At 44.3% G+C, this 22,978-nt stretch overlaps 1 protein-coding gene across 5 annotated transcripts in view; it reads right to left on the bottom strand.

Moving 5' to 3' along the window:
- Positions 1-22,978, bottom strand: part of MTA3 (metastasis associated 1 family member 3) — a 132,285-nt gene that overhangs the window by 44,058 nt on the left and 65,249 nt on the right. For all 5 annotated transcript variants that reach the window (XM_081185992.1, XM_081185993.1, XM_081185996.1 and 2 more), the window contains exons 12-16: positions 21,019-21,143; positions 20,324-20,475; positions 18,911-19,133; positions 7,980-8,066; positions 3,933-4,082 (exon numbers count right to left, since the gene is read on the bottom strand). In XM_081185992.1, coding sequence (XP_081042118.1) covers positions 3,933-4,082; positions 7,980-8,066; positions 18,911-19,133; positions 20,324-20,475; positions 21,019-21,143 — 737 coding nt within the window. The remainder of the gene's footprint in view (positions 1-3,932; positions 4,083-7,979; positions 8,067-18,910; positions 19,134-20,323; positions 20,476-21,018; positions 21,144-22,978) is intronic.

Raw genomic sequence — 22,978 nt, 5'->3', positions numbered from 1 at the left:
TCCAAAGCAGCAGGGGGGAGCCCAGTGTTCTTTGTGGACAAAAAAAATGCGGACAAGCCGAGACTTGTATGTGATTTTAGGCGGCTGAATGCAGTGACTGAACCGGTGGCGTTCCCTATGCCCAGAATTGATGATATTTTGACCATGGTGAGGAAGGGAAAGATTTTCACAAAGCTGGATCTAAGGGGGGCGTACAACCTGATACGCATAAGGAAAGGGGATGAATGGAAAACCACCATGTTTACCCCTTTGGGGGCGTTTGAATACCTCGTTATGCCATTTGGATTACAAGCAGGCTCCGCGTGTTTTCAATCTTTTATGAACCACGTGCTGGGCCCTTTGCTCTACAAGAATTGCGTTGCCTTTCTAGATGATGTGTTGGTGTATTCTGAGAATGAGGAGCAACATGTGAGAGACGTCAGAGAAGTGTTGAGCAGACTGCAAGCCAACAGGCTGTGGGTCAAACTGGAGAAGTGTCGGTTCCATACCAAGGAGGTGGAATTCCTGGGGTACCGCCTGTCAGACAAGGGATTGGCCATGGATCCCGGCAAGGTACAGGCAGTGCTGGAATGGAAAACACCCAAAACCAAGAAGGATGTGCAGAGGTTCCTAGGGTTTGGAAACTTTTATCGTAAGTTCATCCGCAACTTCGCCCATCTGACGGCGCCCATCACTGACTGTCTCAGCAGTAAGAAGAAGTTTGTATGGACGGCGGAGGCGGAGCGAGCGTTTGAGGAACTGAAAAGGGCCTTCGCCTCTGAAGAACAACTTCTGCATGTGGATTTACGAAAGAAGCTAAGGGTTGAAACAGACGCATCTGACAGAGCCATAGGGGCGGTGCTTCTTCTGCAGCCGGGGAAGGAGGAGTCGGAGTGGCGTCCGTGTGCCTTCTTCTCGCGGAAGCTGAACAAATCCGAGAGGAACTACACGGTGTACGACCGAGAACTGCTTGCTATTCATGAGGCGTTCCGGAGATGGAGGCATCTGCTAGTTGGTGCACAACATAAAGTGCAAGTGTGCACGGACCATAAAAATCTAGAGTACTGGAGAACGGCGCGAGTGCTCAACCAAAGGCAGTTGAGATGGGCCCAAGAGTTCTCCAAATTTAACTTTGAGATTTGTTATGTGCCAGGCCCAGAGAATGTTAGGGCGGACGCTCTCTCACGCAAACCTGAATATTTGGAGGGGGAGGGAGCACCCGAAGAAACCCATATCATTCCAGAGGACCGCTGGGTGTGTGGGGCGACTTTGGTGGGGCAAAGGGAATTGGTAGAGGGTACGGTGCAGGATGCATACGCCCAGGGGAAACTCAGGGATCTCAGAGGGGAGGAAGACAAACCCGGTGGTTTTGAGGAGAGAAATGGGGCATTGTATTATAAGGGAGCGTTATATATACCTGAAGGGGAATTGAGGGAGAAAGTACTCAAGCAGCTGCACGATAGCCCCACAGCAGGGCACTTTGGGCAACACAAAACCATGTGGCTGGTTACCAGGGAATTTTGGTGGCCCAAGGTCAGGGAAGATGTGCGGGAGTATGTGAGAGGGTGTGAACAATGCCAAAGAGCCAAGGGGGAGAGGCAGGCGCCGGCTGGTTTATTAGAACCACTGCCCACACCTGAGAGACCGTGGGAAGCAGTGGCAATAGATTTCATGACTGATCTGCCAAGGTCTAGAGGGAAAACAGCCATCATGGTTGTAGTAGACCTGTTAACTAAAATGGCCCACTTCATAGCCTGCTCACATGCGGTTACAGCAGAAGAAACCGCCAAATTGTTTGTAGAGAATGTGTTTAGGTTGCATGGCGCCCCCTTGAGGGTGGTTTCAGACCGAGGGAAACAATTTACTTCCAGGTTCTGGAGGAAGCTCATGAGCTTACTGCATGTAGAGGTTAATTTCTCGACGGCCCGTCATCCTGAAACCAACGGGCAGGCGGAAAGAGCAAATGGGGTTCTCCAACAATATTTGAGGTGTTATGTTAATGACAGAGAGAATGATTGGGTGGAGAAGCTGGCGTTGGCAGAATTTGCCTACAACAATGCAGAGAACGTGTCCACGGGGATGAGCCCCTTTTTGGCTAATCACGGGTGCCATCCCAGAGCCTTCCCAGGGGGGGAGGGGGAGAACTGGAGCGTTCCAGCTGCGGAACAGTTCGTGGAAGAAATGGAAGCGATCCATCGCCAGCTCCAACTCAACTTAAACAGGGCTAAGGAGGAATATAAGAGGCAAGCAGACAAAAACAGAAGGGAAGGTGAAAGCATCAGGGTGGGGGACCAGGTGTGGCTGTCAACCCAAGGGTTGCCATTCAAAGGAGGTTGTAAGAAATTAAGACCCAAAAGGCTGGGTCCGTTTGAAGTCATACAGCAGGTCAATCCAGTGGCTTTCAGGCTCCGGTTACCGAACCACATGAAGCTGCACCCAGTTTTTCACAGGTCGTTGCTGTCACCGTATAGAGGAGACAGTGAGGGGAGGGTCACTAGGGGACCAGCAATGGAGGAGAAGGAACACAGCTACCATGTAGCGGAGATCCTCGATTCCAGGTGGAAGGGAGATCAAGTAGAGTATTTGGTAATGTGGGAAGGGGAACCGGAGTCGGAAAACACCTGGGTTAGGGCAGAGGATGTCAATGACGAGGTTTTAATAGAGACTTTTCATCAGAGGTTCCCACGTAAACCTCAGCCTGTAGCGAGGTTCCGAAGGGAATACTTTGCCACCACCGACGAGGAAGAGGAGTTGGAGGGGTTCCCAGATTCTGAAGAGGAGGAGGATTCAGCTGGCCAGGACGACGATCGATGGAGAGAATTGTTCGAGACGTCAGAAGATGAGGAAGATTCGTTTCGGGGTTTTAGCCCTTCACCTCCCAGGGGGGAGGAATTGGGAGGGGGTGAGGGGGGCCCTGGAGGGGAGGTGGATGTCAGGGAACTGCCATCAGAGCATCAGGTGGTGGAGGGACTCAGGCAGGATGAAAGAGACTCAACTGCTGAAGCAGGGACCAGCAGGGGGAGGAGTGGGTCTCTGAGGGAATGCGAGCAGGAGGGAGGGCTCAGGGAGGCTTCCAGCGAGAACAGTGGTGAGGTATCGGAGTCTCCCATAGGGAGACCCATACCTCGCAGGAAACTGTCACGCCGTGAGTCCAGGAGACGCGTTTCCGTTAAGGAACTTCTTTGCTGGAAACGCTTCCGCAGACAGCCACTGTCGGACTCTACTAGTGATTAGAGCAGACATGTCTGAGGAGCTCCGTCACACACGGAGGTTTGTGGGGGCGCACAAACTCTGAGGGAGCACGTTTTCACGCACAAGCAGCTAATCAAACCCTCACAGCCACATTTTATCCATGGCTTCCAGCACGATAGCATCTCCTCTCCTCCACCTGACAAAGAGCAGGAAGATTGAATGCGGCGGGTGGCGGCTGCAGGGAATTCCTTCACAAATGTCTTCCCCACCAGACCAGCTGCCCCTCCCTAAACACCTCACTGCCAGGCTGCCTTGTATCCTGGTCCCAAGGCTCTGTTGCCATAGCAACTGCCAAGGCCTACCTGCACACCAGGGCCCATGGCTGCCTGCTGTCTTCTCCCCTAGAACCACGGGCCTCACCTGCAACCTAGCAACTGGGCTTTGTTTTCCAATGGTCCTATGTTAACTCCAACCCTATCGTCACAGAGGGGCTAAGCTGACTATTATTGTAGAACAGGCTTCCTCAACCTTGGCCCTCCAGATGTTTTTGGCTTACAACTCCCATGATCCCTAGCTAGCAGGACCAGTGGTCAGGGATGATGGGAATTGTAGTCTCAAAACATCTGGAGGGCCGAGGTTGAGGAAGCCTGTTGTAGAAAATATCAATGCCCAGATTGAAAGAAGCAAAGATGCTGCCTTTAGATTATAAACACATTGCAAAAAAGAATAGTTATTTCAGATGTCAGTTTATTTACACATACCATCCAGGCCGTTGTGATGGTGGCTGTAGTTTCTCTTCCCCAAAATACTTAACGATGAGTGGCCAGGGGGAGCGAGCAACCTCTTTGCCATTGAACTCTGAAGGCTTGGTGTTGACTTGATTATATTAGGCTTCATGGCAGGATGAATCTCTGTGATTTGGCGGGGGGGGGGGGGACGACAAAAAATATATTGCTGACATTATTTCAAATCATCATCATCATCTCAACGGTATGCTTCCGATTTTCCTACTTCAGGATCTAAAACCTTAGAGATGTTATCACACTACCCCACATAAAAAAGAACAGGAAAATGCTCCTTCAGTTACTTGACCTTAACTGTTGCTGTGAAGAGAGCAGAAGAAAAAAGTGATTTAAGCTGTGTAAAATCTAGTTGAAATGGCACATCATTGACAACCTGGGGTTGCTGCTTTTCCAGCAGTTGCTTGTTTAAAAGCTTTTTTAAAAAGCATATTGCTTCCCAGCATGCAGATATTTTGGAAAACGTGCACCAGCTTTAAATAGATGTTTACAGGATTTCCCTTTATCAGCCTGGCACACAGATGGTAGAATTAACTCTGCGTTGATCATCTCATTGTTCAACAGCAGAAGGCTTGCTTACCTGTTACGTTGAACACAGGTATGCATGTCGGAAATAAGCACATTTGGGCCAAAAAAACAGATGTGATATTTGTCACAAAATTTGGCCTAGTGTGCTTAACTTAACCGAGGGGTGGGGGTGGGAATAGCTGGGATGAGATAAGCAACAGAGCATGTGTTTATATGTGTGTGTGTGTATATACAGCACAGCACATTGTTTAGTCCTTTGCCTCTTCCACTATTCCAATCACAGTGTTGTGTCTGGCAGCTTCCTTAAATAGTTTAAATAATTTCCAATGTATGCTGAAGAAGAAGCACTTTTCCCTAGCCTTTGACACCTGAGATATGTTTTCTTCACCCACCCTATTCCCGTAACGGCCATTTGCTTTAAACCGTTTTTAATATTAAATTTTTAATTGTTGGAACCTGCCCTGAGACCTGCTGGTAGAAGGCAGGTAAGAAATATCATCATCATCCCATTCCCCACACCTGTGGCAAATGAAAGTTTTTCTCTTATTGCACATAGCAGATACAGAAAAGGGCAATTCTATTCAAGATTGGGGTGTGTCAGCCAGTTATTTATTTTTGAAATACCAATGATTCAGCAACAAACAACACACAATGAACTATCATGTCTATAAACTGGCCCTGAGAAGAAAAGTTCCATTAAAAAAATTCTTCCTTATGTCCTTGCTATCAACATGCCGCCAGAAACCTAATATACAGCTATTCAATTAAACTCAACCGCACACTGAAACATGCCTATTATGTTTGAAAAACCTTTGACAGGACTTTTGATAGGACATGGGGCAGCCCGTCCCATTTTGTTGCCTGCCTGAGGTGAAATGGAAAGGTGTTGCCTTACCAGGATTGTGCAGCTGCAAATTACAGGTTCCAGCAAGATCGTGCCAGGAATCTGCAAGATCTCACCAGAACCCAGAAGCCACATCCACTTCTCCTTGCTTCTCTGGTGGTGGTGGGCAGGACACCCCTGGCCCTGGGGTAAGTGAGGAGAAGCAGTGGCAGGTACAAGATCTCAGGCGAGCTCCACAAGATCTCAAGAGATCTCGCTGGAAGCCATAGCCACTTCTCTGGCTGTGGCAGGAGGGATGCCCATGGAAGCACCAACCCTTGGCATTCTACCACCCAAGGCGGCTGCTTCAGTCTGCCTTATGGGTGGGCTGGCCCTGGATAGGACATTTAATAATAATAATAATAATATTTTTTAATTTATACCCCGCCCTCCCCAGCCAAGGCCGGGCTCAGAGCGGCTTACAAGCAATAATAAAAACAAGATGAATGATTACAATTTAAAAACAAAAATAAAATACATTAAAATAATGGAACATTAAAATATTAAAATGTAGCCTCATCGCAGGAGGAGAAGGAAAAGAAAAAAGAAAGAGAGGGAGGGAGGGAATCAAATTGGCTCCAAGCCAAAGGCCAGGCGGAACAACTCTGTCTTACAGGCCCTGCGGAAAGAAATCAGATCCTGCAGGGCCCTGGTCTCATGAGGCAGAGCGTTCCACCAGGTCGGAGCCAGAGTTGAAAAGGCCGTGGCTCTGGTTGAAGCCAATCTAACTTCCTTAGGGCCTGGGACCACTAGGGTGTTGTTATTTATGGACCTTGAGGCTCTCCGTGGGGCATACCAGGAGAGGCGGTCCCGTAGGTACGGGGGTCCTAGGCCGTGAAGGGCTTTAAAGGTCAAAAGCAGCACCTTAAATCTGACCCTGTACTCCACCGGGAGCCAGTACAGCTTGAAAAGCACTGGGTAAATATGCTCCCATGGCAGAGACCCCGTGAGGAGCCTCACTGCAGTATTCTGTACCCGCTGGAGTTTCTGGGACAGCTTCAAGGGCAGCCCCGTGTAGAGCGAATTACAGTAGTCAAGCCTGAAGATGATCGTCACATGGATCACTGTGGTCAGGTCGGGGCGGGAAAGGTAAGGGACCAACTGCTTGATGTGGCGAAGGTGGAAAAATGTCGCCTTGGCTGTTGCTGTAACTTGCGCCTCCATGGAAAGGGAGGTGTCAAGGATTACACCCAAACTCTTAACGGAAGGCAATGGCACTAATTGGGCCCCCGCAAGAGAAGTGAGTTGGTCCCTCATCCCCATGCCATCCCGACCTAGCCATAGGACCTCTGTCTTCGAAGGATTTAGTTTCAACTGGCTCCCACGAAACCATCCAGCCACAGCTTCCAAGCTGTGTTCAGTGTGTTCGGGGCCGAGTCAGTGTGGTCATCCATCAGCAGATAGAGCTGAGTGTCATCAGCATATTGGTGACAGCCCAGCCCAAAGCTCTGGATAATCTGGGCAAGGGGGCGCATAAAGATGTTAAAAAGCAACAGGGAGAGAATTGCGCCCTGCGGCACTCCACACACCAAGGAGTGGCACGATGACATTTCCCTCCCTAGTGCCACCCTCTGTCCCCGACCAGAGATAAAAGAGCACAACCAGTTACGGGCTATGCCCTGTATCCCCACGTCTGCGAGGCGGTGGTCCAGAAGATCATGATCAACCATGTCAAAGGCTGCTGACAAATCTAAAAGGATCAGCAGTCCTGACCCGCCTCGATCCAGTTGTCTACAGAGATCATCTGTTAGGGCAACCAGAGCCGTCTCCATCCCAAAACCAGGACGGAAACCGGACTGAAATGGATCTAATGCCGATGTTTCCTTCAGAAACCTACCAAGCTGTTCAAGAACCGCTCTCTCAATTACCTTACCCAGGTATGGAAGATTTGAAACTGGGCGGTAATTGGATAGGTCTAAGGGATCTAATGAAGTTTTCTTTAAGAGTGGACACACCACTGCTTCCTTCAGTTCCCCTGGGAATGTCCCCGTGTTAAGGGACAAATTGATAATTTCAACCAGGGGGGTCCGCGCAACATCTGGACACTCCCTAATCAGCCAAGACGGGCACGGATCAAGGAGGCAGGTGGTGGGCCTACCAACTTGGAGGAATCTATCCACATCAGTAGGGAGTATCCGATCAAAATGGTCCAACACTGGACCTGAAGTCAGTTGAGGGGCCTCCAGTTCAGTCACTGTATCTAAATTGGCAGGGAGGTCACGGCGGAGCAACTGCACTTTCTCCGCAAAAAAGCTTGCGAATACCTCACAGCTGTGGGTCGAATTTGTGCTTAAATTTGGTTGTCCTCCTAAGGACGTTATTGACCTAATTATTCTAAAAAGTTGTGCCGGGCGAGAGCTAGCGGATGCAATGGAAGCTGCAAAGTAAGATTTCTTAGCAGCTTTCATAGCCATCTCATAGGCTTTCATAAGCGTCCTATAAGATGTTCTTGAGGCTCCGTCACGAGTCCGTCGCCATAATCGCTCTAGCCGTCTGAGATCCCGCTTCATTTTCCGGAGCTCCTCAGTAAACCAAGGGTTTACAATTTAAACACTCATTTTATGACTTACGACTCATTTCACTAAACAAGAACTCACCCAAGTATCCAATGATACATGACAATGATTTCCGAGTGCTTTTAATCTTCAAAGGATTTCCAACAAATTCACAATGTCTGTCAGCATCTAGGGATCGAAAACAGAATGTTATTTTAAGACGGAGTAGGGTAGGATGAAGAACCAATGACAGCCACAGCTTTCCGAAGCTTGTCAAGGGTCCCGTTGATGAGAAGATCAATAACGGCTGGCAGGTTTTCCTGGAAGACAGCACTGGTGCCATTGCAAGGATTTCACTCTCCTGTGTGCATCTGCACGATAGGCAGCCAGACATCTGCACTATACATTTAAAGTACTATGATACCATATCACAGATTCCCTCAAAGAAAGCTGGGAGCTATCGTTTGTTGAGGGTGCTGAGAGTTGTTAGGAGACCCTTATTCTCCTCACAAAGCTACAATTCTCAGAGTGGTTTAACAATCAGTCCTGCTTTCCAGGGAACTCTGGTTAGGGTTCATAATTGTGTGTCCCCAGCACCACCTTCTGAAGACAACCATGCAAGGTGGTCTGGAACCTCTGAATAAATGTACCTCCAAAGCCAGGCCCAGACGGGTGATCCAGAAGGACACCATTGTTGAGAGAGACACCCAGAGAACCAGGAGAATGAACAGGGAACTGGGAGGCTTCTGCTATGTCTTTGTGTGACACTAAACCAGAAAGGAACTAATTTCACTTGCTCTCCAGAACTGTAGCTGTATTGATTTGTGAGAATAATCCCATCAAACTCAGTAGAGCTTGTTTTTGAGAAGACATACATAGGACTGAGGTAGCTATGGTGAAAATTGAAGTAAGATGACCTTTATTCCAGGATTAGTTAATTTAGAACACTCTTGTCTGTGGCTCCACCCATTGTTGTCTCTGAGAGAATGTGTCCCTCAGCAGACAAAACTGCCCATTCTGCTCTAGACCAGTGTTCTTTGACCTTAGATCCCCAGGTGTTGGTGGACTACAACTCCCATCATCCGCAACCATTGGCTAAACTCTTTGGGGAAGATGGGGGGATAGTCCAAGAACATATGGACATCCAAGGTTGGAGAACACTGCTCTGGACCATAATTTAGAATCCTGCAGTTCAGTAGCAGAGGTTCATGGGTATCTCAGCAGACATGTCAGCAATCAGGGGTTCAGTGTGGTCAGGACATCCATTTAATCAAGTGACCAGAGCACCCAGATCTACTCATGAGCAGGAGTTCACATTTGGGGCTTTCACAAATTTGCAGAATTGTAGAGTTGAAAAGGACCACAAGGATCTTTTAGTCCAACACTCTGCAATGCAGGAATCATTCACCCAATGTGGGGCTCGAACTCACGACCCTGAAATTAAGAGTCTAGTGCTCTTACCAACTGGTTAGTGAAAGAAAAAGAAACAGTGCCACTCCTCACTCTACAAACTTACGCCCTTCCATGATCCATGTGAGAACTGGGCTCTAGTAGTTGCTATTTTTAAAATTAAACTTGTCACATTGTACCACTTGAAAACAAAACTAAAAACACCTTGTAGGACAATGACTGCATGATAAAGACAAACTGTAAAGACGATTTGGAAATAAAAATAAAATGTATAATGTTATAGCAAGCATAAAGCACAGCATATGTACCAATAAACTGGAAGTCTGTTGGGTGCGAGACTGGGGCAATGGAGTGAAGGAGCAGATACAGCCATTGAAGTCCAACAGCAAAGGGTTGCCTTCCTCTCTGGCTCTGGCTCAGCAGCACTGGAATCCAAGCCCAGCCTATGTGGAAAAGCTACACCATTCAAGGGTCTTTGTAGAATGGGGCAGGCCTGTTCACAAGCCTTTACTCAGACAGTTGCACAAATGTGACCTGATTTTCCTCTGCAGTAAGTTACCATTTTACTTGCCTACAGTTCTCTCATAAGAGCAGTCATGGTGTGTTGGCTATAGCAGGGGTAGGGAACCTTTGGCCTGCCAGATGTTGCTGAACTATAACTCCCATCAGTCCCAGCAAGCATGGCCAATGACAATGGATGATGAGAGTTGTCATTCAAGGATTCCTCACCCCTGGGTTAAAGTGAGGGAGTAACCACCCAAACCCAGGCACATGAATAGTTGTTGTCCTCTGTTTGCGGACAGAAAATGGTGGACCATTTCACTGAATTTTTCTCCCAATGAGGGGAAATTCTGCAACAACTTCTCAGAGGTAGGGCTCATTGCAATAGCACACCTCCCCCACCTCCAAAGTGTGTGTCTATGTATGTGTGCACTGCTGCTACTGAAAGTGAAAGCTGTGGCAACTATATTGGTTGCCAGGCTGTGTGAAGTACTGTCTTTTGACTGTCCTGAATTGTCCAACATTCAGCTTCAATGGAAGTCCACGTTTTCTAGTGCTGTGAGGGGGGAAAACTTCTCCCTGTTCACTTTATACACACCACATGTCATGTTCTACACCCTTAACACATGACTTCTACACTAAAAAGTACCAAATGTCTGCAAGCTTTCGCCACAGGGGAGTTGCTCCATCCCTTGATTATTTCAGTTGTGCTTTTCTGAAGGTTTCCCAGCTCTACGTTATTTGTTTTGAGGTGATCAACCAGAACTGTACCTCATAAAAGTGCTCATCAGCTGATTCACAGCCTCCTGAGAAAAAGGTTCAGGTGGAATAAAAGAAAACAAAGCAAAAAGGCAGGCAATTATCTCCAGTGCTCCATAATTAGCTGTCACCTGAATTGAAAAACAATGGTCTTTGAATCTCATCATACTCTCATTAATGAGGATCTGTCATGGAACCAAAACAGGAAGAATTCATAATGATGCTATTTTTACAAGTCACTTTTATTTATTTGATACACTTATATCCCACCTTTCCTCCAGGTTAGCTAAATATGGCATGGATGGTTCAGACCCCCGTTTTAGTCTCACAACAAACTCGTGAGGTAGACTAGACTGGGAAATGGTGACTGCCCCATGCCACTTCATGTCTGAGTGAAAATTAGAAGCTGGGGTCTCCTGACTCCTCATCTGACACTTTCTAGCCATTGGACCACACTGGCTTACTGTGCATGTTGACTCAGCAGAAAATCCTATCAAATTCTACTCTCAAGTGAGTGTGCATAGGATTGCAGCCTTTCCTGACCTAGTTATTCTGCTGTCTGTTTAGAAAAAGGCACCAGCCTTGCATTGCCCTAAATTCCACACAAACCAAGTTACCTCAGGTTGAAAGGCCGAAATAAAGGCTGCATTTGTTTGAACGGCATTGGATAGGGATTAGTAAGGAAGGCATGCCTGTTTTTTATACCTCTCATGCATAATCTCTGCACAGGAGCCCATTCCTGCAAATATCTCCCCTTGTACAATGGGATTTCCTTCCCTTTCCCCAACTCCATCCCCTAATTTTTTCTGAGGGTTGAGGGGAACCTCAGACAGATTTAGGGTGGAACAGGAGGAATGAGAGGGGTATAATGTTCCATTGTGCAAAGAGAAATCTTTGTGCTGACAGAGCATTTTAGGTACTGCATGTATAATAGAGTGTATTCAGATTAGATCAGATGTGAAAGTTCATCAGGTCTGAACTTTCAAGATCAACTATATGGCTTCAGTGGAACGGGATAACCCTCTGTCTTTCTAAACTTGAGCAAAGATCATATGGCCCTTTAAGATCCCAGAAGCCATCCTAGAGGAGTTTCAAAATCCAATCCTTTCCCCTTTGCTCAGTCCAAATTATAAGTACGAAAGTACTCTCTCTTTTTCCCCCCGTTAGAAGTGTATGTTAAACAGAAGATAATACTTTATAGCATTGCAGAATCAACACCTCAACAAGTCAGACTACAGCAGAAGAGCTTGAATAAAATTGCAAAATACTGAGTTCTTTCAAAAGGTTCAAAAATTGAACCTGAGAACATTTCTAATTCAAATAACTATGCAATGAAACAATGGAGGATGTTGCTGTATAAGGAATGTGTATATTGCAAGATTTATTAGTTTAATTTTCAGGAACAGCCCCTTTTATTATGCTTTCAGTGAACAGAAGAATTCAAAACCAACTAGGCATTTTAAACTTTGCTCACGTATTTTATTTTATGTAATCCTATCTCCACACACTTCCCACACAAATCCACTAACCCTTTTAAAATACAACTTAATGCCATAGCATCACAAAGACCAAAAATTCATCTGGCTTTGCCTCAGCAGAAATGTAAAAGCCGAAGTGCAAGATATAAATTCCCTATTTCATTAATCCAGCATGGAAAACAATAGCAGAGGCCAAAAATATGCTGGAAGAAATAATGGCTTATCTGAACCTACACAACTTCCAAAGGTGTAATTTTATAGGGCATGGTGCAAGTCAATATGAGAAATAAAAGTTTCGGGAAGCCTATTACAAAAAGAATGCTTGCATGCATTCATATGGTTATTATGGGTGAGTTTTTATACTAAAACGTACTGACACACAAATAAAACTGGTATGAATATTGAGTTTTTAATTTTTGCCAAGGACTGCAATGTCACATGAAATATCGCCTAACCCATTTCGATCACCTGGGGAAATTCTATGGATGGCACGACAGAATATCACAGGGCAGTGACCCAAAAATGGGCATTTTCTGTTTTTGCCCCTGAAGCAGTGTTTCTGTAACTTGGGCCTCCAGTTGTGGTTGGACTATAATTTCCATCATCCCTGGTAGCTAGGGATGATGGTATTTGTAGTCCAGCAATAGCTGGAGACCCAAATTAGAGAAAAACTGTTATACAATGGGCTATTTCCCCCTCTGCTGTACACGAAGCAGCAGCCATCAGTTGCTTCAGACATATTGTAAAAATGGAAAGCCTTTTTGCCCAGCTCCCTCTGATTCCTTAAGACAAGACCCTGTTTTCTATGCTTGAATCCCTTAATTTTTTTTTGCTTTGTTTTTCTCTGATATGCTAAAGGTAAAGGTAAAGGGACCCCTGACCATTAGGTCTGATATGCTACTCCTTGTTAATACACGCTGTTGGTTGGTTTTAGGTTGTATTTTTGTATTAAAGCTATGGTATAGCACTTAGAATTTTATACTTTTTTGAAATAAAATATACATAATAAAATAAATACTGTATGGGGAATGTGCAATCCAGGGTGTGTGTGCATGCACACACAGAATGTGAGACAAATTAATCCCAAATGAGCGGGGGATACCTGGCTAGCTGCATGCTTGCAGTCTCTGCTCTTTCTCTTCCCATTCTTTTAGAAGTAATCCCAGACTGACACTTCAGCCCAAATTCAGGACTGACTGAAGTTAGTTCAAATTCACAAAACCTTCACCAAAAAACACAAACTCTGCTCTTAAATTCTCAGCTTATAATGGCTGGAGCTCCTGAAAGGCATTCAACCCATAAAAACTATGAGCAGGTGCCAACCCTCAGTACGTTTTATTATAAAGCTTACGACGTCTTTCACATGTTCTTCCTTTTACCTAACTCCTGCACTTTTTTCCATTCTGTTCCATTTCCAGTCTCTCACTAAGTGGGGTTATGTTCCATTAGGATTATTTTTTATGGAGAGGGAATTGCTCTTGTAACTACTTGGAGCATGCAAGATGTGGGTGTGGCAAATCATTGAGAGTTATTGTTGAGTCAGAAATGAAATAGCCCAGCACGACTGTAGTTTCCCTGGAAATGTATAACTAATTTTAAAAGTTCTAACCCCTAATCGTTGAATACCAAAATGAACTTTCTCCAGCAGAACAATGGCGAGCTTGCTCTGGCAATTCTAATCTAGCCACATGCGTTTTCCCTCCATTATTTTCTTTTGAAATGTCATTGTTCATTTCTACCAGCGATTACAGTTAGAGCCCTGCAACAGAAAACAAACATGGCAGAAAAAACTCCCTAGAGCCATGTTCAGAATTATGAAACTTTCCTTAAATCTAACTAGGCCCTGGTCCTAATAACACTTGCCTTCAGTTTCAATGTAGGATGAAGACACATGCAATGATTTTTAGAGAAAAGGGGCCCTGCTGGAAACTCTGTCCACCATGCTCGGTCCCAACATACCTTTTCTTCCCCTAGCTGAGGATGGGAGTGGGTGGAAATTGCCGTGCAATTTGGAAGAACAAGCGGAAGAGGTCTCCCTCCACTGGACTCTGCTGGGCTGCACTCAAACCTAACATAAGCAAGGAGAAGATGCAGCTAGGCTAGTCAGGAATGCACTACGGCAGTCCAGCTATCAGCAATGGGTCTCTTCACTGCACTGGCCTGGAGCTGGAGTGGCAAAAATTATGGCACACACACACACACCTTCCACCCTGGCCGGCGTGAGCAGCAGTTTTCGGAGGTGGCATCACTGCCCCATTTCCATTCACCTCCATTCCTCAGGCCTCAAAATGACAATCCTTCTACACCCTTTTAAAAAAGCTGCAGCAACATGTTACACTGTTGTGTACATCCAGCTCTTGTGTGTATGTGTAATTATTTCCACTGGGAGCTTCTTCCCTCGCTAGTCCCAGCCCTTTAATTTGTTCACATTCCTTTTATTTATCTCCCTGTGCTTTCCAACTTATTCTGCTAAGAAGATTACTGTTCTTTAGCATCACTCTGAAGTTCATTCCTCAGCGTGACACGTCTATTAAGAGTCTCGGGGAAGCTCCCTAGTGAATTGAAGGGACACCGGTGTGTAAATAAAGGTGATGGCATTACTCGTGGGCTTGAAAAGTTTCTTTCTGCCCCCAGGCCTGAGAGATCATGCTCATCATCCATTTCTTAAGAGAGCACCGTGATTCCTCCAAGATCTACAGAAGATAATAGAATCAAATAATTATATTTGGGACCACCAGGGTTATCTACTACAAACCCCTGCAATCCAGGAATCTCAGCTCAGTGGTACCATAAGTACCTCAACTACAAAGCTTCTCAGGCTCAAATATTGGGAATTTCAGAAAAAGGCAGGTGATGTGAAAGACATCTGCAGGAAACATTGATAACAGAGACATTACTAGGCTACATGGAGCATTAGCCTGAAGTTAGACCACTTATTTCACTGGTCTCATGCTAAAAGTTGAGTCACATGGCAGCAAACTAGGTTTGCATATAATATAGGTTTTTATGCCTACCCTAACAGCATACTACTTTGTTCCTAAAAATTCAAAATCCTGCAAATAATAGATAAATGAACATTATTACCATCACCACTGCTGGGCAGAGTCCACTGAGCATCTCTGCATACAAACCTCAATGCAATGATGGGAGCTGCGCATTAAGTTGGTACAATAACAAAGCATGCAAATTGAACTCACGTATGCAAAACAGTGCACTTTCTCAGAATCCAGTATCTTGGCGTTAAGTTTGCTTCTCGTAATGTAATCTGTGTTTTTTAATCATACGAATCTGACTGAAACATTCATGAAACTATATTACGTGTTATCTATTTTGTGTACAAGGAAGCATAATAAAAACGAAAGGGAAATGATGTTCATCTTTTATCTCCAACTGGAGATTTGAGGTCTAAAACAAAATCAAGTTGTAACAGGATGAATTAATATTGTATAATAAAACACAACAGCCTAGCATGCGTCATCAAGCCTCTCAATGCTTGACAGTGATTTCAAAGTGCTGTTTCAACGCACATTCATTTGTGCATCCATTGTATGAAAAATTAGGGCATGAGCTTGTTAGGTGCCACTACGTCAAGCCTGCGGAGAAATGGATACTATTACAATTCTGCTAAAATACACATTTTTCCCTTGTGGAATTAGCTAGCAAAAACTGTGAGTCACAGATGTACACAGTACACATTTTGTTTTTAGACACACTACTGTTGGTAGCAATTTATCTAATAATATTAGGTGGCATTTATTAGGTGATACCTAGCAGTACTGTGTTCTAATGTTCCGGCCAAGTCATGATTGCAATATTCTACCACCAGCTTCAGTGGCAATGTGTCTGTGCATTACCAGAAGCTGGGGAACAACAGCAGGAGAGGCCTGGGGGTCCTTCTGTCCCACCTGGAAACATACCAGAGGCCACTATGTGAAACAGGATGCTGGACTAGATATTGATCTTGGATCAAATCCAGAAGGGCTCTTCTTATATTTAAATATAAGAATGTGGGGCTACCTTTGAAGGTGACTCGGAAACTACAGCTAATCCAGAATGCGGCAGCTAGACTGGTGACTGGGGGCGGCCGCCGAGACCACATAACACCGGTCTTGAAAGACCTACATTGGCTCCCAGTACGTTTCCGAGCACAATTCAAAGTGCTGGTGTTGACCTTTAAAGCCCTAAACGGCTTCGGCCCAGTATACCTGAAGGAGCGTCTCCACCCCCATCGTTCTGCCCGGACACTGAGGTCCAGCGCCGAGGGCCTTCTGGCGGTTCCCTCATTACGAGAAGCGAAGCTACAGGGAACCAGGCAGAGGGCCTTTTCGGTGGTGGCGCCCGCCCTGTGGAATGCCCTCCCATTGGATGTCAAGGTGATGGACAACTACCTGACATTCAGAAGACATCTTAAGGCGGCCCTATTCAGGGAAGCTTTTAATGTATGATATTTTAGTGTTTTTTGGTTTCTGTGGAAGCCGCCCAGAGTGGCTGGGGAAACCCAGCCAGATGGGCGGGGTACAAATAATAAATTATTATTATTATTATTATTATTATTATTATTATATATAAAAAGGCTATTCTCAAAGGTGATACGATTTTCTATTACATTAACAGTCTCCAGATCCAAGCACTGACCGGCTCCGGATTACGCTTACAGTCCATCAAGCAGTCATTTGATTTCAATATAGCTTATGCAGGGTTAATGCGCTCACAGCTATGGACTGGCAGAGGAAAAATTCCCCTTTGCAGGTACTCGGAATGCAAATCATGCAAGCAAACAGATTGCAAAAGGGCTCGCGTGAAGTGCCAAGCAGCTAAGCAAAGGGACGTGCTGATAGTATCAGCCAGCTGACCGGCGCTTACCGAACACCTGCAAAGGGGTATGCACCAAATGCCAATCAGTAATTGACGCTGAGAGCAACCCCAATGGGGAACTTCCTAGTGCAGCTGATCCTGGTGGGGCTGTCTGTGAGCCCCACTTGCCAAGGAAGAAATGGGAGCACACTATTAAGCCACGTCTTTCCTGTGACATACCCGAGGTTGCATATGGCACCAGGTGTGTTGCTGGTGGGGAAATGACTTCATGGTCCAAATTTGGGCTGCTGGCAGGTCTAATGAGGCTTGCAGGCCAGAGGTGCCCCACCACTGTGCCAGCTCCCCTGAGATGAACGCAGGCTGTATTGTTAGCAGCATTTGTGGTCTGAATCTTTTTACTGTGGATCTCTGTCCACTAACATATACTGAAACAACTTCTGCTGTGTCGAGCATTCAGGTCCAGGGGATATTTGAACATGCAAAGGGGGGGAAAGGGGGGGGGAGAGACTGCTGTATACAAAAAGTGAACCCTATTCATAGCAAAGGAGGAGGGAGCTCCATACTCACATTCACAATGTGGAGCTCCCTTAAAATGAATGAGTCTTGTGTTTTGTATGCTCAAGGAGCCACTGGGCTGCAGTGCTTAACTGGGCTGCAGTGCTTAACAGCATCCCCTTCCACCAAAGCCAATCAACAGGGAAGCTTAGCTGGGAGCTGTATCTGTGTGCTGGAAGACACTTTCCTATTCTAAAATATACCTCTTTCATTTCAGAGCTATAGTAAAATCCAACATTGATGAGATGTATTTTTTCCCCCCTATAGAAAAACTTCTCATTTTGACATAAGATGAATATGCAAACAGGTGAAAAGTGTGGAAGGAATGCATTGTGAAAACAAAAGCTCAATTCAGATGAAAACAAGGGAGAAGTGGTAAAACAATGCAGAAAACAGCAATAAAAATGTTTCCTTTCCAAGGAAATGTTCAATAAGCAAAACAACATTGTTAATTTACTTCGCTTGAATCAAGTCTCCTTCTCAACTCTGCAAGAAGCAGAAACCTTCCTCTTTGGTTGTGAAAAATAAGTTCTGAATCATGTTTATCTGGTGAGATAAATTGAGGACCGTAGACCTACAGCTCTGCCTGGTGGTGAATCACATCTGGTTAGGGCAAAATTACAGACTAGGCATTTGCTGCTGAAAACAGCACCCCTTGGTCTCTCTTACGCAGTAGTGTGTGCTCTCAACTTTATCACATCTTGACATCATTTTACCCCAGCCAATGATTTGGACTTCGGGAATGGGGAGTCAAAGCAGATGTCAAAACAGTGGTCCTACACATTACAAGGGAAACAAGGGAAACAAGGATGGATCCAACATTGGGATGCCATTGTTGGCTGCAGCCCTATGTCTCTTTCAGCTCCATCCTTGCATAAGTCAATTGCTTATGGTTGCACTGATATCACTGGCTTTGTCGTGGCTAATATGCATTTAGGACAGTTTATAATTGAGTCCTCCTTAAGTTAGTCCCAACAGAAACCTCATTTACACTGAAGTCTCCCTATAAAAGTTTTTTGTGCATGACTGCTATGCTGCCCCAGTGCAATGCTGCCATGAACTGGGATGCTGCACCTTTAAACAAGCCTTTGCTTTCAAACCTGTGACCCCTTCATTATTTCACTATCTATGCACCATATTGGTTCACGTTATGGCAAAAAATATGGTTCATGTTTTATGAGACTGGGCGCCTGTTTTCAACCAGATACATTAAATGTGGAGAGGTTAAAGGAAGCATGTATGATAGCACACAAAGCTATAATTGGGTCAATGTCTGCGTTTGACACCTCCTTTATTATTCAGTAGGTACTAAGCTTTCTATAAACTTACAGTATTTTCTTTGTTCTTTGGTGACAAGTAAGACAAATGAAAATAAAGTTTTCTTTAAATAAAATAACACAAAGGGGCTATAGACAGAAATGTGTTTATTGCAAAAGAAACAAACAAACGAAAAAAAGACGACAGAAAGTGGTTGGAATAATGGCACATTGAACTAAGAATTTAGAAACATCTTACATTCTGCCCTAATGGCAGCACAGTTAATAAGGACAAACGGTCTTCTTGCAGCTCGCTTCAACTGTAGAGTGTTTCTGCAGACCTGGCGGGCAAGTTTAGTCAAGTATGTCGTATGGAGGAAGAACGACTGGCGTGTCTTCACGGCAGATTTTGGACTGCCTGTGTTCCGGACTGGTATTCCCTGCGTTGCTTGTCGAGACATGTGTGTTCTAACACATGCTTCCTGTAAAAGGGGGGGGGGGGGAGAATCAAAATGCAAACTAAAAGTCTTACTTCTGAGATCTTCCCTTTCATTAATGTACTGTTTTCTTATATGTGGCTATAATAAAAAAATCAAAACCCAGTGCCCGAATTCACTCTTGCCCTCTCCCCTTACCCAATAACCAACTTTGGAACACAGAAACATGGCTTATTCTGAGTCAGGCCATTGGTCCATCAAGGGGGTAGCACATTGACTGGCGATGGCTCTCCAGGATTTCAGACATGGGGCATTTTTGCCCCCATTGGAGATGCTGAGGATTGAAGCCAGAACTTGCTGCATGGAAAGCAATGCTCTTACACTAAGTTATGTCCTTCCCCTAACTTTACAAAATCCAAGCTAGGGAATAATTCCAATCTACTCTCCCTCCATCCCCACAAGTGCTCCTCACCTACTGAATTGCAACACAGTAAACCTTGGGAATCCTACATTTCCCATCAGCCTCCTGGCTCCTCTTCCCTCTCACCATCACTGTTTCTCCCAAATTATCACCACTTGGCAAGGAAGTAAAGGGAAAGTGGGGGGTTAGAGTTGGCTGGGCAGTGTTTGGGCAGTGAGGAGTGATGAGACAAGGGTCATTTTCCTTAGCACAGGATCAGGTCAAAAAAATGATCCATGCTTCTTTTCAATTTAATCTGAGATGAACAAGGGAAAACTTGCCCATTTGAGAACGGATTAAGTTCCCATAGTGGGAAAACTATATATATATATATATATATATATATATATATATATATATATATATATATTGCGTACACACCCGAACACACACTCTACAAAGAACTCCTTTCCAGTCTTCAAAGCACAAACACCTTTTCAAAATGCATTGTATAAAGGTGTGTGATTCATACAATGGTTTCTCTGACCAGGGTAACCCAAGGTAGTCCAACACAACTTTACAAATAAACAGGAAATATGGAAAGGAGTTAAATTTCCACAATAAAACACAGTGGACAATGTAACAATTAATTGTGAATTATAATTATGAAATTATTCCTAATCATATAATGAAACTTAAATAATCAGCACTACAGAAGCACATACAACAGGGAGCAGACCCCACTGAACATGATGGGACTTACTCCAAGTAAACGTTAAAAGGACTGGGTTGCACATATTATTATTATCATCACTACAGTATAATGAAATCCTACCTCTGTGGTTTGAGTAGGAGAAAATCTGTCTTCATTTGTTAGTGTTGGCATTTTCAGGCCACCATATTTCTTCCAATAAATCCAACACGGTGCACATAACCTGCACTGCATGTTGGGTGGACCCCAAGAATACCACTGATGAGACTGTGTGACTAAAAGAAGAAAATAAAATTATGTTGATCCATTCAGCATAAAATACTTATCTGCACACGTAAACACACACACACCTATTTATTGTAGATGTATACTGCAACAACAAATGCCACACATTTGAATAAGAAGCTTTATATATTTTATTCATTTTAACAGTTTGAAAATTCAGGGCATTCACCGAATTCCCAGAGCGACACAACTGCTTATTCACTAAGATAAACTTAGCTAAGGTGACCCACCAGGGACACCATAAACCACCCATTTCTATTGCTTGCCAGTCTGTGCAAAAATGGGGGGGGGGTGTTGTAAACACCTGGTAAACCTCAATATTCAGCTGTTTAGGTTGGTGGTATGCAATCATGCAGGCTTGCTAAAAGAAAAGCACTGATTTTAGTATAGAATTTATGTAAGCACTACTCCGGAGCCCTACATGCATGATGCTCTCATGTGAGTACACACGGAGCTATTCAATTGCTTAACATCATAGGCATGAGACACACACACACACACACACACACACAAAAAGTGACCATTCTACTTACCATAGCAGCTTTCACAAGCACGGCCTATTAGTGCATTCTGGGCCTGGTGAGGTGCTCCAACCGCTCCGTTCACGGCACTTGGTTTCCCGTTACTGCTGGATATCTGACTGGGATTTGGTTTGTTGCTTTAAAGTGATCACAAACAAACACACACAAGCACATTAACAACATAAGTTAAATGACAGAATCCTCTGTGGTTACCCACATCATTAGCGAGAACGCTACTAACTTCTCAAATACTTTATGCGGAAATGAAAGCAAAAAAAATTTTGAGAGCTCACAATGCTCTCAAAGGCTTGGAATCCGCCACATCTGCCACTACTGAACTCAGTTTATTACATCCAGGTCCTGTGCGTACTTGCATATAAATGCTGCACGCGCCACTAGGAAGCTAACTGTCTTCCTCAAAGCAGCAGCTAGCAGTAATGAGAACCAAAGGCAGCCTGCAGCACCTAGCAATCCGTTCTTCGGTCCAGGGTCACTAAATGAGAATTCCTGTGCTTGGCGTTAAAACTTTGTGCAAAAAGCACATATGACTAATCAAATACTGGGGGTCAAACAGATCTCTGTTTTAGTCATGATTCTCTAAGAAACAATTCCAATTAATAATATATAATATAATATAATATAATATAATATAATATAATATAATATAATATAATATAATATAATATAATATAATATAATATAATATAATATACTGTGTTAAGATATATACCGTATTTTGGGGGTGTATAAGATGCCCCCGTGTATAAGATGCCCCCTATTTTTTGGGATTCAAAATTAATAAAATGTGCTATGCACTATCCGTGTATAAGACGACCCCTTCAAAAATTTAGGAAAAAATATAGTCTTATACACGGGAAAATACGGTGTGTGTGTGTGTGTTAAGCTAACCAGAACGTTTTTGCTATAGAATATTATTAGGAATTATTGTTACACTTAGTGTTCAATTAGCAAAAGATTACATCTGAGATTCTTAATGCTGCTCGCTTCCCGTATTTATTCCTCTCGGGTCAAATAAACGCCTGGAATCTTACTTATGCACTTTTCCCTTTAATGCAAAATCTTAACAGAGATATGAATACAAATGCTGAAAGACTGACAACACAATATCTTATGCAGCATCAACACATAGCAGCTACCAAATCATTCTCAGAAATGCGTCTGAATAGCAGGCCAGAGGTTCCCTGTCCCTGCTTTAGAAAATTCTGCTTTCTTATGGTGCATACTCTTGCAGCTAGCCCAGGTTTAGAGTCTACCAATATCTTGGAGTTGACAGGATTTCGTCCCCCACCTAATCATACCCCAGACTGCGACACTGCAAGCAATATATGCACAGCATTCTAACAATCATTGTAGCATTTAAGGTAAGAATGCAAAAACAGGGTGGCTGCTTCTGCTTCCAATGCCTGAAGATTTTGAGGATGTGAAAGTCTCTGAGACATAATCACAGTTCTACTTAGACTTTGATTAGATTTTGAGTACTGTTTCAGATTGATTTTTTTTTATCTGTTCATTAGCCACCTTTGTTATTTTTTTAGGAAGGTGAGATGGAACTGCTGAAAACAAACAAATCAATCTATGGCATGGAAGATCCATCCAGAAGGTCTGCAAATATCCAGCTGGGTACAGAAATTTGGGGGGGGGGCGGGCGAGGCAGAGACTATGTGCCTCACTTGTGAAATGCATCTGGTCGTCTATTAATTTTGAGGCGTTGGAAGATTTACTAACTCTAGGCCCAGGCACTCCCCCAAAACTATGACATCAGCATCAAAAGGAACATTTGCAGAAATCACTTTTATCACATCATCAGAAGGAACATTTGCAGAAATCACTTTTATAGCCTACCAACACAATGATATAAAATTTTGTCCAATACAAAAGCGCCTCTTATAATTGTTGCAGGTACACTTAACAATATTGCCTAATGTAAGTCACCTGTTCATACTGAGGAAAT

Source organism: Podarcis bocagei (genome assembly GCF_964188305.1).
Source record: "Podarcis bocagei genome assembly, chromosome: 3".
Taxonomy (NCBI): Eukaryota; Metazoa; Chordata; class Lepidosauria; order Squamata; family Lacertidae; genus Podarcis; species Podarcis bocagei.
This window is presented reverse-complemented; position numbering and strand designations above follow the sequence as displayed.